At 33.1% G+C, this 14,719-nt stretch overlaps 1 protein-coding gene across 2 annotated transcripts in view; it reads right to left on the reverse strand.

Moving 5' to 3' along the window:
* Positions 1-1,322: 1,322 nt before the first annotated feature.
* PGR (progesterone receptor) overlaps positions 1,323-14,719 on the reverse strand; it is a gene marked incomplete at its 5' end in the record, with an annotated part of 99,537 nt that continues 86,140 nt past the window's right edge. For both annotated transcript variants that reach the window (XM_081064038.1, XM_081064039.1), the window contains one exon: positions 1,323-13,717. In XM_081064038.1, the coding sequence (XP_080920164.1) occupies positions 13,562-13,717 (156 nt within the window). In that variant the 3' untranslated portion in view covers positions 1,323-13,561. The remainder of the gene's footprint in view (positions 13,718-14,719) is intronic.

A 14,719-nucleotide genomic window follows, 5' to 3' on the forward strand; every position in this document is an offset into this window, starting at 1 on the left:
AATCAAGAAATATGCTACCCACATTACCATACACAATGGTTAAAAATGATTAATGTTGGATTTTATTGTGTTCTCCTTTAAACCTTTTATTCACTAATCTGACTCAAGTTTTATTTGGAAAAAATAGGTTATTTAAAATTTCCGGGATGTTCATCATGTGTCAGAGCTAGGACTTCACGAAACAATATTTCTCAAAATAAGGACATTATGTTTTGATTCAATAGTAATTTTTGAGATATAAACAATATTGAAGTGCTTTAATGCCAACAGAATAAAATTTTATATTTGTAATTTAAAATTAAACTTAGGTATTTTACAAATAGATTTTCCAATATTATTGTTTTATTAAGTACATGGTTAATAAATTCAAAAATAATTTTCTTTTTCCTACATACTTCTTTTCAAAGAAACATTATGTATTGGGGAGAGGAAAAGAGGTTGATATAGACGTGGTTAGTCCAATCTTCCTTATATGGAAACTGTCTCAGATATGGGAATTGAACTGTGGCTACTCGGGTAGCTAGTTGTTTAAAAATTTATATGGGATCGTTTTTCATTTTTAACAGTCCATCTTAAATTAATCTCATTTGCTGAAGAAATTAACTTTGAATACCACGCTATTAAATTTCATGTGATGTAAAAAAATTTAAAAATTACTATTGCTTATGAGTTTATGTAACATTCAAATCAAAATATCTCCTGAAGCTTTAATCATTCATCTATTAAAAAGCCACTCAAGTTGGACAAAACACCTAGACGGTGTGTACTATGCCAGGCACTGCTCTAAGTACATTACTTATACTAACTCATTTAATGCTCTTAGCAACCCTATGAGAGGGGTACTATTATGCCCATTTTACAGATAAGGAAACTGAGTCAGAGAGATGAAGTAGTTAGCAAATGGTGCAGCCTGGAAGCAGACTGAGATGATTAGGCTCCAGAACATATGCTCTTCAACACTGTGCTATCCTGCTTCTCATGTGTCATGGCATAATTATGTGCATCTGAGTTAATTCAGACATGAAAATTGTTTGCTTTTTCATAGTGCTTTAGTTGTTTAAAATTTATGAATTCCAAACTGTTCAAAATAATTGATCACAGATCTCTGCATTTTCTAAAGTCAATTATTCTGATTACTTGAGTTAGATAATTTATAAGATGAAATTTGATCTCATCTGATCAGTGAAATATAACATCTTACCTTTTAAAGAAAATATTACTTTTAAAAAGTCAGGAGAATAATAGTATATATACTCTTTAGCTTGTTATAGTGACTTTGACACCAGGGAAGAGTCTCACATGCATTTACACCCAGGGCCATTCACCACATTTTCTCTTTATTCATTAAACAGTTAACTTAAACGTAAATTAGCAAAACTCCACAAACTATCAAAATCTGATATTTACAAAAAACACAGAGCATTGTTTTATAGATAAACATAAATTTCTCAACATCATTTAAGTTTGTAAATCTGAATATGAGGACATGTTTACTTTAAAAACTGAAAAGAGTGTTGAAGGACAAATGAAATATTTTTTTTAATGTTATAGGAACACATTCATGGTCAAATAATTAAATAAAACTTTCTGGTTTCTCCAGGCTACTCCAAATGTATTTGATTGAATAAGAAAGAAGGATGTTTACATTTCAAACAATGTCTGACATCTTTAATCACCTGGAAATTAAAAGCAAGAAATCTGTTCTACTCTTTTATCTTTGTGTCTCCAAATTCCCAGCATTTAAGGCCTTAAATAGGTTCTGAATACATTCTTATACAGGAGGTTCCTTATGCATTCTAGGCACTTACTTTATTTACTAAAGGATCATCATTTGCATATTTTCAGTATGGTATTGGAATATACATATATATATAAAATATAAATTATATTCCTAGTAATGAAACCAATGCACAATAAGAGCCTGAAATACTTTGCTATTAACAATTAGATTACATTCTCTTCCATTTTAATGTTAAGTGCATTAAATTTCATATGAAAATTTATATTTATATAAAAATATTAACTTTTTTTGCTTTACCAATGTAACCAAAAACATTGTATTATTGAATCTTACTAGATACCAGTTGAGTGTATTGTCTTCATGAACAATTAGTTGGGAACAAGTACTTGCTTCATTAAATGTACACACAGTCAAGGATATTGTCTACATAATGCCAAACAATCTATATTAATACCTTATGCCAGGTACACTGTTGTACAAACTGAAATGTTGGTTATAAATTTAAATTGACTGGTAAAGAAGAAATTACTGGTAATTCTTAAGTACCTTATATATAACTGTATATCATTGAATTGAGGTTTGGGGCTTTCTAATTCGTTAATAAAGAGATATATAGAAACAAGTTATTCTTTATTATCATACAGAATAGTAATAAGAGTAATAAGAATTAGTGGTAAATTGTTTTAAGTAAACATATTGTTTAAAGATGATTCATTTCAAACCACCAGCCAATTTAATGTAAGACACTTGTCAAGTGGAGCAGACGGACTCAGTTTTCTCATGTCAATCATAAAATATTTTTTCTGAAATCCACTGTTAGTTTAAAAACAGAGATTAGATTGAAAATAGGTATATGATGACTTTGTTAGGTGCCCGCTATTGCCTAAGTTTTGCAGCTTTGCATTTGTCATCTAACCATTGCCTGGGAACCAGTGCTAGACATATATAGATGGAGGGAGAGTCTCACGTTCTCTGCAAAAACCTCAGATGAATTCCCAGTGTACTTTCAAATACTGTCTTCCCCTCTCAGAAGTGCAGAACTAGGTGTGTGAAACTGGACTCAAGATGTATATAGGGGCTAAATATCTTTAAAAGTATGAGTGTAGTGTATGTACTTAGTGTCCTACTATTTACTCAAAGTAGAGTTGTAGCAATGGGAACCAAAAAAGGCAGGGTTATGAAAGAGGGTAATGAAGCATCCCTGCAGCTCTTGCCAAATATTACACTAGTTTTATTAACAAGGAACAGAGTGGATACCTTTGAATATTTCATCAATTTTACCATGACCAAATGTAAAAGTCTGTTATGTGCAAAGAATTCTGCTAGATATGTCAGGTGGGGTATAAAACATTAGATTGAAAATAAGTATGTGATGTTGTAGTAGGTGATGATGTTGTTACAAGCCCACTATGACCTAATTTTTACAGCTATGCGTTTGTCACCAGCCAGTGCCAGAACTATTTGGCATATACAGCTAGAGGGAGAGTCTCACACTCTTGACGGAAAACCTCCTGTGAATTCCCAAAGCACATCTTTTGATGTATTTATGAAATACATGTATTTATGATATATTTATTGAAATATATTAATCTTTGTGTTTTTCTTTTTGTCATCTGACCCCTTTCCTGGTCCGTTGGAAGCAGCCATGTTGCTCCCAGGAGAATTAGGATTGTTACAGCAGAAATGCTTCAAGAACGTCACCATTCAGCTTCTGACATCCACAACTGGTCTTTGAGATCCAGAGCATCATATGGCTGAAGAATGGGGATTTCTTAAGAGAAAAAAGAGGTCTTCTAAATCTAAGTTATCCTTAAGAGGTCGACTCAAAAGGAGAGTTACTGGGAATAGGTGAAGAGAACAGTCTCAGACCCAAGGGAAGCAGACAAGAAGAAGAAGTGAGAGGCTTCTGTGATTCAGGAGAAGGAAGAGGTAGGGTAAGGAAATCAGATGACTGTGTCCCAGGTTTGAAGGAGGTGGAGTGGGCAATAGAACATCCAGACAGGTAATGGGAAGTCCAAGAAAATCGTGGCTTTTGTGCATGGCTGTAAAATCTACAAGCATGTCAGAGAAGTCTGAATTCATCGTGGTGCCCTCTGGGTGGGTGCTTAGCAGGTAGTGGTGGGCCATGACTCTCCTCAAAAGGAAAGGTATCTCCACCCGGAAGCCAAATGGGGAAAGCAGTTGAGCCTAAGAAGGATGTGCTGAGCCGGCAGGGAATAGAAGGGATCAAGTTAGACAAGTTACAGCAGCACTAAACTCTACTGAAGGAGAAAGAACAGATGAGTCTATGAGCCATAGACTTGACTATGAGGTTATAACAGTGGGTTCTATGAGCAGGCATGACAAGGGACTGGCAAGGCCAGTGAGGACCAGGGAAAAGAAGCAGCCCCCTTCTCACTGCCACTGCCTGCATATGATAACCTTCTTTCTCTTCCTAGCTGCCATTGATTAATGGAAGTAAAAAAGAAGAACAGCCCTTGATGGAAATTGAATGAGGTAATCCATCGAAAATAAGGCTCTTTGAAATTAAAAGAGATGAATATATTCTTAATTGCCAAATTTGTTCCCCATTCTATCACTCACCAGACTGCCCACTCTTTGAAGAATTCATGAAACCAAGACCCTTCGTAGAAAATTAAGCAGTGTGTGTGTGTGTGTGTGTGTGTGTGTGTATACCATTTTGTAAATATACTGGATAAGGGCATCTGAAGAAGGAATCTATACAAAGAATGTGTTTATTTTTTATTAGTTTAACACGGCTCAGTTTCCCTTTCTTTCCCACTTGGTGAATCTTGTGCTGTTTTAGTCTATCCTTCGAGCACAGATCAGGATAATCAGGTTGAATAGACATGCAAAGGTGGTGACATTGGGGAGACAGAGAGCTTGTTTGGGTAGATAGGATTCTTAAACTTGGTCAACTAAATTTCTTAGTTTTTATTGTCTTTCTTGATTAAAAAATACCTTGAAATTTCAACACACCCACAGAATAGATATCTGACCTTGTGTTTGACAATTTATATGGCATATTTCACCTGCGTTCATACATTCGTGAATTTTCTTATATACCAATCTGAATTATACTGCTCTCCTGCTTACAACAGAATTAAGACTACACAATTTAACACTATGTACAAGCCCACTGATATCTGGACCTTGTTTTCTTCTTTAGCTTCATCATCAGCCCCACCCCACGCTCTGCGTCACCACGAAATCTGTGCACACACTGCCACCTCTGTTTGGAATACTCTTCTCATCCTTTGTTTGGTATCTTCTGACTGCATGCTCAGCTAATTCCTAACCACTTTTAGATCACGGTGTAGACCTTTTTCCACGATGCCTTTGCCCACTCTTAAATTCAAGCCAGGTGCCCCTCTTAGGTGCTCTAATAGCTCCTAGTATTTTCTCCATCAGAGTACTCACCAAACAATTCTGTAACTATCTATTTACCTGTCTCTAGTCCTCATCCAACTGTAAACTCAGAGAAGGTAGTAACTGATATATTCCCCAGTTATCTCTACCACCTGGCAGAATGACTGGCACACACACAGTAAATGCTTCAGAACTACCTGCTAAAGAACAAAACAATACCTAAAGTAAGACTTTCCAACTTTGCAAAAAAAAACCCACATTTTTTTTCTTGTTGTTTTTGGGTTTCAGGGACTATTTTTCTTCTATGAATATAGGTGAGTGAGAATCGGCTACTTTGTGCTGGCTACTTTCTATATATTAACAGAAATTTGTGGTTTCAGAGTTGAAAAGGAAAATTTGGTCCTAGCCTGCCTTCTTTCCCTTCCTCTCTCCCTTCCTTTCTTCTCTTTCTTTCTCCCTTCCTCCCTCCTTCTCTCTCTTTCTTCATTTTCTCTCTCTTATTTCTCTTTATTTCTTTCTCCTTTTTTAAGTGTTAAGATTCCCAATTAATTGGCAACTAAAGAAACTTAGACGATCGGTGATCCCCCCCCCCAAACTATGTAAATTAGAAAACAAAGAACTTTCTTAAGAAGCAAAAATTAAGCCTCTAAGCACTTTTACATTTCACATGTGTGGATAGTGAGTGATAATTTTAAACATTTAGTATTGTTATTACTGTAGATAATCAACCAGGCTTTGTATCATCTGCATGATTGCTGAGCAATTAAGGGGAAAAAATTTAAGATGCTCTTTAGGGGTATCCTAAAATTTAAGATACTCTTTAGGGGTATCTTAGGGGTACTCCATTTCATTTTTGTAAGTCTTATTTACTCCTAAAATACAAAAATCTTTTATATTTTAGTTCTGTTTTATTCCAAATTTCATTGAAAAGCTTTTTTGAAAAAGCTTTGCTCTGATTTTTCTTGTGAATAGGTACATATCAGAAAAGCTAAAATGCTTGGGTCGTAAGGAGATACTTCATTGGTTAAAGTGATGAATTCTAAAGACAGCCAAGTGAAAATCTCATTCTACTCCTAGTTATCTCAAAGATAGGGGTTACCATTTTAAATAAATTTTTACCCTCTGGAGAAAAAGCAAAGTTGCATATCTCTGTTTTGACAAGAATAGTGTATGCTTGTATTAACTCTCCATGAATGTTTTTGGTCTTTATCATGAGTTTTAAAGCCCTTAGAAGAATAAGACTTGCTTCTATATAATGTATTACGACCTCTGATCGCTGGCTTTTAACCTAGTTTAGCAAAGCTATGATAGATATCCATTGTTTATTTTGCTATTTTAGCCACCCCCAATTTTGTATCTACTAAGTGAAAGCTGCATAAAAATACGAAATTTGTGTGGACATAGTTGTTACGCTGCTCAGCAGCTCAAATTGATGTGTCTTTGAATAATAAAACATAAAAAAAAACAAAACAATTATTTCTTAATAGGAATATAGTTTGGTGAGGGGATACTTTAAAATATAATTTTTTGGGGGGGGTAGTAAACTTCCTTTAGTGGCAAAAAGTTTAAAACCATTGCTTTCTGTAAATAACTCGTAACAATAAAAACTCACAGGCAAGTAAACATCATAGAAAAAGAGATGTTAGGCTTTATATATAATCAACTAGAGGAAAACATATTTAAGTGGGTTTCATTTAGAATAATTTATTGGCTAAATGGGATACATCAGGATTTGATGTATTAAGAGCACTTTCAAATGATTATAAAAATAAGCTGCAGTGCATGTCTTGACAACTCTTTACAATACCATTTAAATATTTTGTTCCTATCTATCTAAATATTGACCTTGATGCTGATGTCACACTGCAGAGTTAATAATGCCGTACATTTTCTTTAAAACAATGAACAGGGTATGCTTTCTTAGCCTTATAATTCACATTTTGCTGAAAGTGCTTTGTCACTTAAAGCTTTCAACTGGCTTCTAAGGAATGCTTTTCCCATTTCTCCATGAGTGGAAGGAAAGCAAACAAACTTGTTTCAACAGTTAAGGTCAGCATGACATAAAGCAACCAGAGTCATTAAATTGAAAATGAGGTTGACATTCTGGGACTAATCCAGAAGTGCTGCAGCAGTCTTCCAAACTCCACAGCTGCATAAGGCTGTGGACAAGCCTTAGCGCAGCAGCCTGCAGGCATGTGCCCTGAGCTCTGTCTTGGAATGTGGTCAACTCCAAGGAGAGGAACAGATCCTTCATGTTTTTCTTTGCTTTGACTATAGGATATTCAGATATTGTATGTATTAAACCACTGCTACTAGGAACTGCTGCTATTTAACTTATTAGTAACACTTCCAAAATTCTTAGATCTTCTCCAATGACAGGGAGAGCAAATTATTAAATGAAACTACTCTTGGGTTAATTTCAATTTTTTTTTTATGGCCACATTGTTTCAGGTGCTAACTCTGAAGATGTAAATTCTATTAGCCCTAGGTAAATTATGGTCTGTAGGGCTTTATTCCTGAGTTTAAATAGGGATGTGATCCAACCTGAATGCAATTATCTAGGTTCAGTTCAGCCTGGATTCATATTATGGATTTAGTCCATCCAGGTTGGATCAGATTCCATAATATTGGGAGAGTAGTCATTTATTTTACTGCTTTTTGTTGAGTTTTTGGATTTGATAAGGACCAGGGAGTGCGGAATAATGGTAAATTAAATAGATAGCAGATGCTAGGTATAGATAACAGCTATCCATATCAACAAAACTTGAGTAAGGAAAATACAGTGAAACCACAGACCTGAAGCAATAGTTTCATTAAAATCGTGGCATTACTTAGTCTAGTGATGATAAGCAATTTAGGACTTGGCAAACTTGCTAGATTATCTGGCTATTTTATTTCCCATAAAATTTAAGAATTGTGGAAATTCCCCTATCCAATTGTTGTTTAAAAGGCATACATTGGGGAAAAGTAAGTATGTCATTCCTTGGGTTATCTACTTGTCCATTTCATTTCCCCAGTGGAGACATGGTTGTTGAGTTCTTGAATACAAAAATGAGACAACTTTAAATTTGAAAAATGTTTTTCTTTGAGTTTTGAGTTCTTGTTTTACACAATTCTCTGGAAATTGTAAAGATATTTAAAAGAATTCATAATCTATCCTGAAATGCTGTGTGTAAAAAGTGTGGATGAGAGCAATTGCTTAGGTATTCACAACAAAAACTCCAGAAATTTAATAGCCATCTTGCCAAAGGAATGCAAGATATCAGATCAAGGCAGACATGAAGATCTCTTGTGGACATTTTGCATCATACCCTTCTTAACTCTTTCACTGCATTGATTTCAAGTTTTTTTTTTCAAACTGTATCAGAAATCCACAAAAAACAAAAAGTTGAAATTTTGACTATTTATGCATTTAATAACAATTTGAGCTGCTTTATATATGACATTTTTATGCATAAAAATTTTGGATATATTCATTCAGATAGATCAGACTGTCATGGCCAAAAGGTTAAGGATAGGAATGCGATTTTGGGTGTTGATGATGTCATCATGATTTCTAGACCTGTTGTTCCCTTTTGTGGAATTATTACCATAGTAAAAGCAATCTGAGCATGGAGTATATAGCAGAGAATTTTGGAGGGGATGTGCTCTAGTCAAGCTTTCTGTATTTTAAATAGATAGTTAAAAATGTCAAAATCACTATCATTGTTCTTAATATATTTATAATGAAAAGGCCATAGGCTCTTAAGATTTCTGATAAAATAGGCCTCAAACTCAATAGACTATACATTTACAGGGGAAGAAATTAATTGAATACTTCTAGCTCTAATTTCAAATCAAATCCATCAAATATATGTACATAGAGAGAGCAAAAAGCAACTTCATTTTCTGGATTCCTTGGTTTCAGTATAAAATGAATATATCAGATTAATTTGATAAAATAATGGCTAGAACTATGGTTTAATGAAAACATAATAATAGTTATTTTTGAACACTTGTATACTACTTTTTTCTATTGATCGCAAAACAGATGGGTAAAGGCAGATTTCATGAGAGACCTGCTCAAGCTCATCCAGCTAGTAAGTGGCAGAGAAGTGGGGCATAAGCCTGGTCAGCTCTTTCCACAGTAGCCATCACCAAATATATCCCTGCAGCTCTGGATAATTTACAAGTTACAGGATGACATACCATGACTATTTGGAAAACATTGTTTTGGCAGAAAATATAGCCTATCATATTTCTATATTATCTATGTAGCCATAAATTATTTTAATGTTAAATACATATGAAAAACAATAGCATTGGTGAATTAAAAAGTGTCATGTTTTTAAACGAAAACACAAAAATTTGTTATATAACAACTGATGTTGGAGATATAATTGCTTTGAACTCAAATAGCTTCTCAAACCTTTTTAAGGGAAATACTTTCATTAACTCAAAAATCTGCTTCAGCAGCCTTCACGTATTTTCTGATATATAGCCTGTCTTATGATTTATTTTCACTTCAGCACTATCAGAAAGAATATGACCTATAAAATAAAAAGTTATGATTACTACATAGAAATGGAGACATTAAGAGGCAGGAATTTGCAAAAAAATAAAAATAATAATAAAATAAAGAGACAGGAATTTGTAGAGGGAAAGTATTAAAGACCAGATATCTTCTGTTTGGTGACGTCGTGTTTTTTTCCAAAAACTTTTTTATTTCCCCTTTTTTTAAAGCGTGGCCTGAAATACTAAATCCATGTATTTAGACATTTACCTTGTGAATCAAGAGCAACATCAAGAATGTCAAACATTCTCCTGAAGTTGTAAAACAATAACCCAAACAACAAAACTCAACTATTCTGTTCCCTCATAGGTGAGTGAAATCAAGAAATTTTAAAATTACGTAAATTTATTTTTATTATGTTGGAATTTAAGTCTGTGCTGGTAGAAAGGATTTGTGCCATCAAAATATTGTTTTAATTCAAAGTAACAAGAATCAGATAACAAAATGATTACACCATTAACTGTTCTCTTGGGTCCATTACCTGTGAAAGGCTAATGACATTGTTTTTATTTTTTTGGATACACCTACATTCATTTACTTATGTCACATGATGCACTGTGAGAGGTACTGCTTCCATAGTGGTAGCTCTCCTGTATTGTAGATGGGAGAAATTAAAAATGCATTTATTGGGATGAAATTTGTGGGGAAAAAGATATTGAAAGCTCTTTCAACAAAAATACACACAGAGTTAATGCAAAGAATTACTGATATGACTAAACTAAGGAGTTATTTGACATTTGTTTTAAAGCTAGTATCTTTGTGCAGCATTTGTTTTAGTCAAGTTATACATAAACAATGCTTTAAACCTATCAAATCCAAAGTGTACTTTCATTCCTGCTCTCAACAAATATTTGAGTGCCTGCTATTTACCAGGCACTGTGACTTACACCTACCGCAGGCCTAACTTTCTTGAGTTCTAGTCTTTCAGCTCTAAATTCTCATAATGCTTATTAGCACATTTTCTTGTGCTAATAGAAATTACTCAATAAATATTTGTTGAATGAAATCAGAAACGAGTAAAATTTGTGTGTTGAGGTTTATAGTACAAAATAATTTAGGGCTACTTAAATAGAAGAAACAATTTTACTTGTGGAATTTTTCTTAGGAGGGAAATACTATTCCATTTGTTCAATTTTAAAATTTTGAAGAGGGAACATAAAGTGTTGTTCTTAATAAATATAAAATGTACTTATATTATCCTACATTATAATCAGTGCAAGGAGAGACCTCACAAAGTAAGAAAACGTGGAAAATTAAAAACAGATGAATAGAAAGGAAAAGATGGAGATAGGAACCAGGAAGAGAAAGTGATAAAATCGTATGCAGACACATACAGTGATGTAACAAAAGAATGATCTCCATGGTGATACCAAAAAGAGAGAACATGTCATGGAAATCTCAGTCAAGGAATGCTATTGCTCCTCAAAGTGGCTCCCACACTTGTAAGAAAGTCAGAATTGTAGAACAATGCACTATTGTTATTTAGATGTGCACAAAACGCCTAGTGAACCTTAGGAGGAAGCAAATCACTGGAAGACGCAGGAAGACATTACAGAAATGTTTGGCTTAGTCTTGAAAGTTGAAGGATGAATGGGATCAAAGGGAGAAAATTCAGGTAGGAAATTAAGGGTAAAAAGAATTATATGACTGACAATTTATAAGAATGGATGCTTGAACACCATTTCAGGGTTCCTACTACATGCTTGCATTAATAAGAAGAGTAGACCAATTAAAGTATAATTTTTGAGGCTGGAGCCCAGGTAAAGGTACTTTTTAAAAGCTCACTTTGAGATTCTAATGTGCAGCTATAGTTGAGATTCACTACAATAAGTGACTACAAGTCAATGAATGTTTAAAATGAGGAACTGGCATAATTAGATCCTTTTTAGGAAGATACCTTTGGTCTGGAGAGTGGAGAGACAATGAGTTGTGGATGTATAAAGATTTTGAAGAACTGAATACCAGTCAAGTCTATTGCAATACATATGTATACACAGACAAGACCTCCAGATAGACATACTAAGGAAGAGACCATTTTTATACTAATGTTGAGACTATCTGGAATACTTTGGTTAATCTTATTGTAGGTTAGAACCTAGAGTTGTAAAATTTGCATATTATTTATTAAATTTGCCACATAGATCTAATGAGCTCAAACCAAGGGCCCTGGTTGGAATTTTTGTTTTAATACCCACCTCAGCTGCTTTATGAGAATTCACTGTTTACATATACTCATAGCTAATTCTTTTTTGTAAATTGACGTTATGGGTAAGAAACAGTTATGGTAACGTTACTAGGTAATTTTTTGATCAGATTAAACCACTTTATCTTGTTCTGGGGGTCACACTAGTTTCATTAAAATTATTCTGTTATTGTCCCTCGGTAAACTGTAAGTATTTATCAGTTGAAGGGAAAGAGTCATTAAAAATGCATTAAGAAATCAGATTTTAGTAAATATTTTCTATTTTGTTAACTTAATTTGCATAAGCTGCTGTATTGTGTTTGTAATATAATGTCCAATTTTAATGAAATTTAGAAAAAGAATTGCGTCTGCAAGTTAAAAATTATGTCATATGTATGATCTATGTAAAAGGCACATATATATGCCTAAAATTGGTATAAATTACTTTACCTAGAAAAGGATAATCAGTTTCACTTAAATTTTAGTAGTGCTATGAACGGTTTAAAAAAATAGATCTCCAGTGACTCATCTCAGGAAAGAACAGTTGTCTGTCTTCTAAAAGAATATTTTCAGTTCATACAACAATGTATATTGTTTTCTAGTTATTATAATTGGTTTTATTATTTTAAGCCAGTATCTAGTATTCCCTGAAGTATCTCTCTGAGAAGTGGATCAAAGGCACTCAAAAAGTTTCAACCTGTGATTAGTCTATTATGCTTCACTGAGTAGATAAAAAATACCTCTTCTTTTTCCCTCTCCCTCTTTCCCTCCCTCCTTTTTTTTCTTCTTTAAGAAGAGGTTTATAAGATGCTTTGACCAAAAGGAATATTTTGCAGAAAAAATATCACACTAGTGTTAAAGGTGAGGAAATTGAGAATCAATAAGGTTAAGTGACTTTCCACATGCCCCAAAATAAGGAGTGGAGTTAAGCCACAGACTCTTCTAACTTCCTATTTCGATTCAAAATACCTTATTATAGAACAACTCCCCAAAAGGGTTAGTAAAAAACTACAAAACCCACAATACTCTTGTCATAATGATATGGCTCTACTTAATAACTTCTTTAGAGACTTACGTTTCCATTCTGAGAAACAGTCTTAATATATGAGCTATTTTTCCTAGTTTGAGGAATATCAATCTATTTCAGATATTTTAAACTCTTTTCTCTATTTTTTGCATTTAAAAACTTTTGAAAATCTGATAAAGATTATAAATTTCCTTCTCACAAAAAATGTATATACACTCATGTAGACAAAATTTGCATACCATTTTTAAAGGTTCATTTTTGTAAAAGTAACACAGGAGACAAACGGAGCTACCTAGAAGATACACATATATTAATAGCCTTTTAGTATTACATGTAAGATCTTTTTCCTCTAAAGCAGATTTGTTAGATGCATAAAGTTAAAATCTTCACCTAAATGCTATGAAATAATATGAATAAGACTAAGTTTACTTTAACCATAAATTTTAGTACTTTTTCAATCTTGTGTATTCTTAAAGAAAATATGGGTACACAAAAACACTTAAAAACTCTACTTATACTGTTCAAAGGAAAACAATTAAAACCTCACAATTTTCTCTAGAATTTAGACAGCATGATATGTTATGAATGTAAGGCTTTGAGAACATTGTAAAAACTTGAGACCTCATAATCCTGACCCAAACAAAAACAGACATACCACAAAATTTAATTTTTTGAAGGTAAAAATGTCATTCACTTTTTATGAAAGAGAAGATGTTTCACCATCCCTGCCAAGATTTTGGGTAATTGTGCAGCAATAACTTCAGACATCATTTCTGGAAATTCAACACTCAGTGCCCGGGACTGGATAAATGTATTCAAGCAGTACAGATGAAGTTGTTTGACAAGCTGTTGGTTTAACAAATGGATAAGAAGCATGTAAGAAAAGTATTAAATTCATATACTATTCATTCAAACATGGCAACTTATTTTTCGAACAATATAAATACTTGTCAAGGTATTTTCTTCTTACCAAAATGAAAATAACTCCCTTCACTGTCTAGAATAATATATAAAATATTACATACTTATGATGAAATGTTCTGATAGTACAAAAAGATTTTTGAAAAATGAAAGTAATCATAATCCAATAACCAATAACCAATGTGAACATTTTGGTGTATTTCTTTTGATATTTTTTTTCTTTTTATACATGTATACAGACATACCCAGGTGTGTATATATATGTATATATGTATATACACATGTGTATATATGTATACATATATATGTATATATAGTATGCACACATTCATATATATTTTCAAAAATGCAATTACTTTATAGTCTCTTAATCTAGCTTTTTCACATCATATTGAATCTTCCTATATCAATAAAATGTCAACATAATTCATTTTAATCTAATTTTTATTTTTGTCAAAGTAATTCATGTACATAATTTTAAAAGTCATAGTACTGCAAGACCTATAACAACAAAAACAACAGCAACACAACTACATGCCAACAAACTAGACAATCCAGAAAAAATGGAAAAGATCCTTAGAAACTTAAAACGTACCAAGACTGAATCAGAAGGAAAAAGAAAATCTGAATAGATAATTACTAGTAAAGAAATTGAATCAGTAATCAAAAATCTCCTGATGAAGAAAACCCCAGGGCCAAATGGCTTCACTGGTGAATTTTACCAAACATTTAAAGAATTAACAGCAATACTTCTTAAACATTTCCAAAAAATCGAAGAGAAGGGAATAACAAAAAGACCCCAAATAACCAAAGAAATCCTGAGAAAGAAGAACAAAGCAGGAGACATAACACTTCCTGATTTCAAACTATACAGTGAAGCTATAGTAGTTAAAACAGTGTGGTCCTGATATAAAAACAAACAAATGC

This window comes from Rhinolophus hipposideros (genome assembly GCF_964194185.1).
Source record: "Rhinolophus hipposideros genome assembly, chromosome: 10".
NCBI classification, from domain to species: domain Eukaryota; kingdom Metazoa; phylum Chordata; class Mammalia; order Chiroptera; family Rhinolophidae; genus Rhinolophus; species Rhinolophus hipposideros.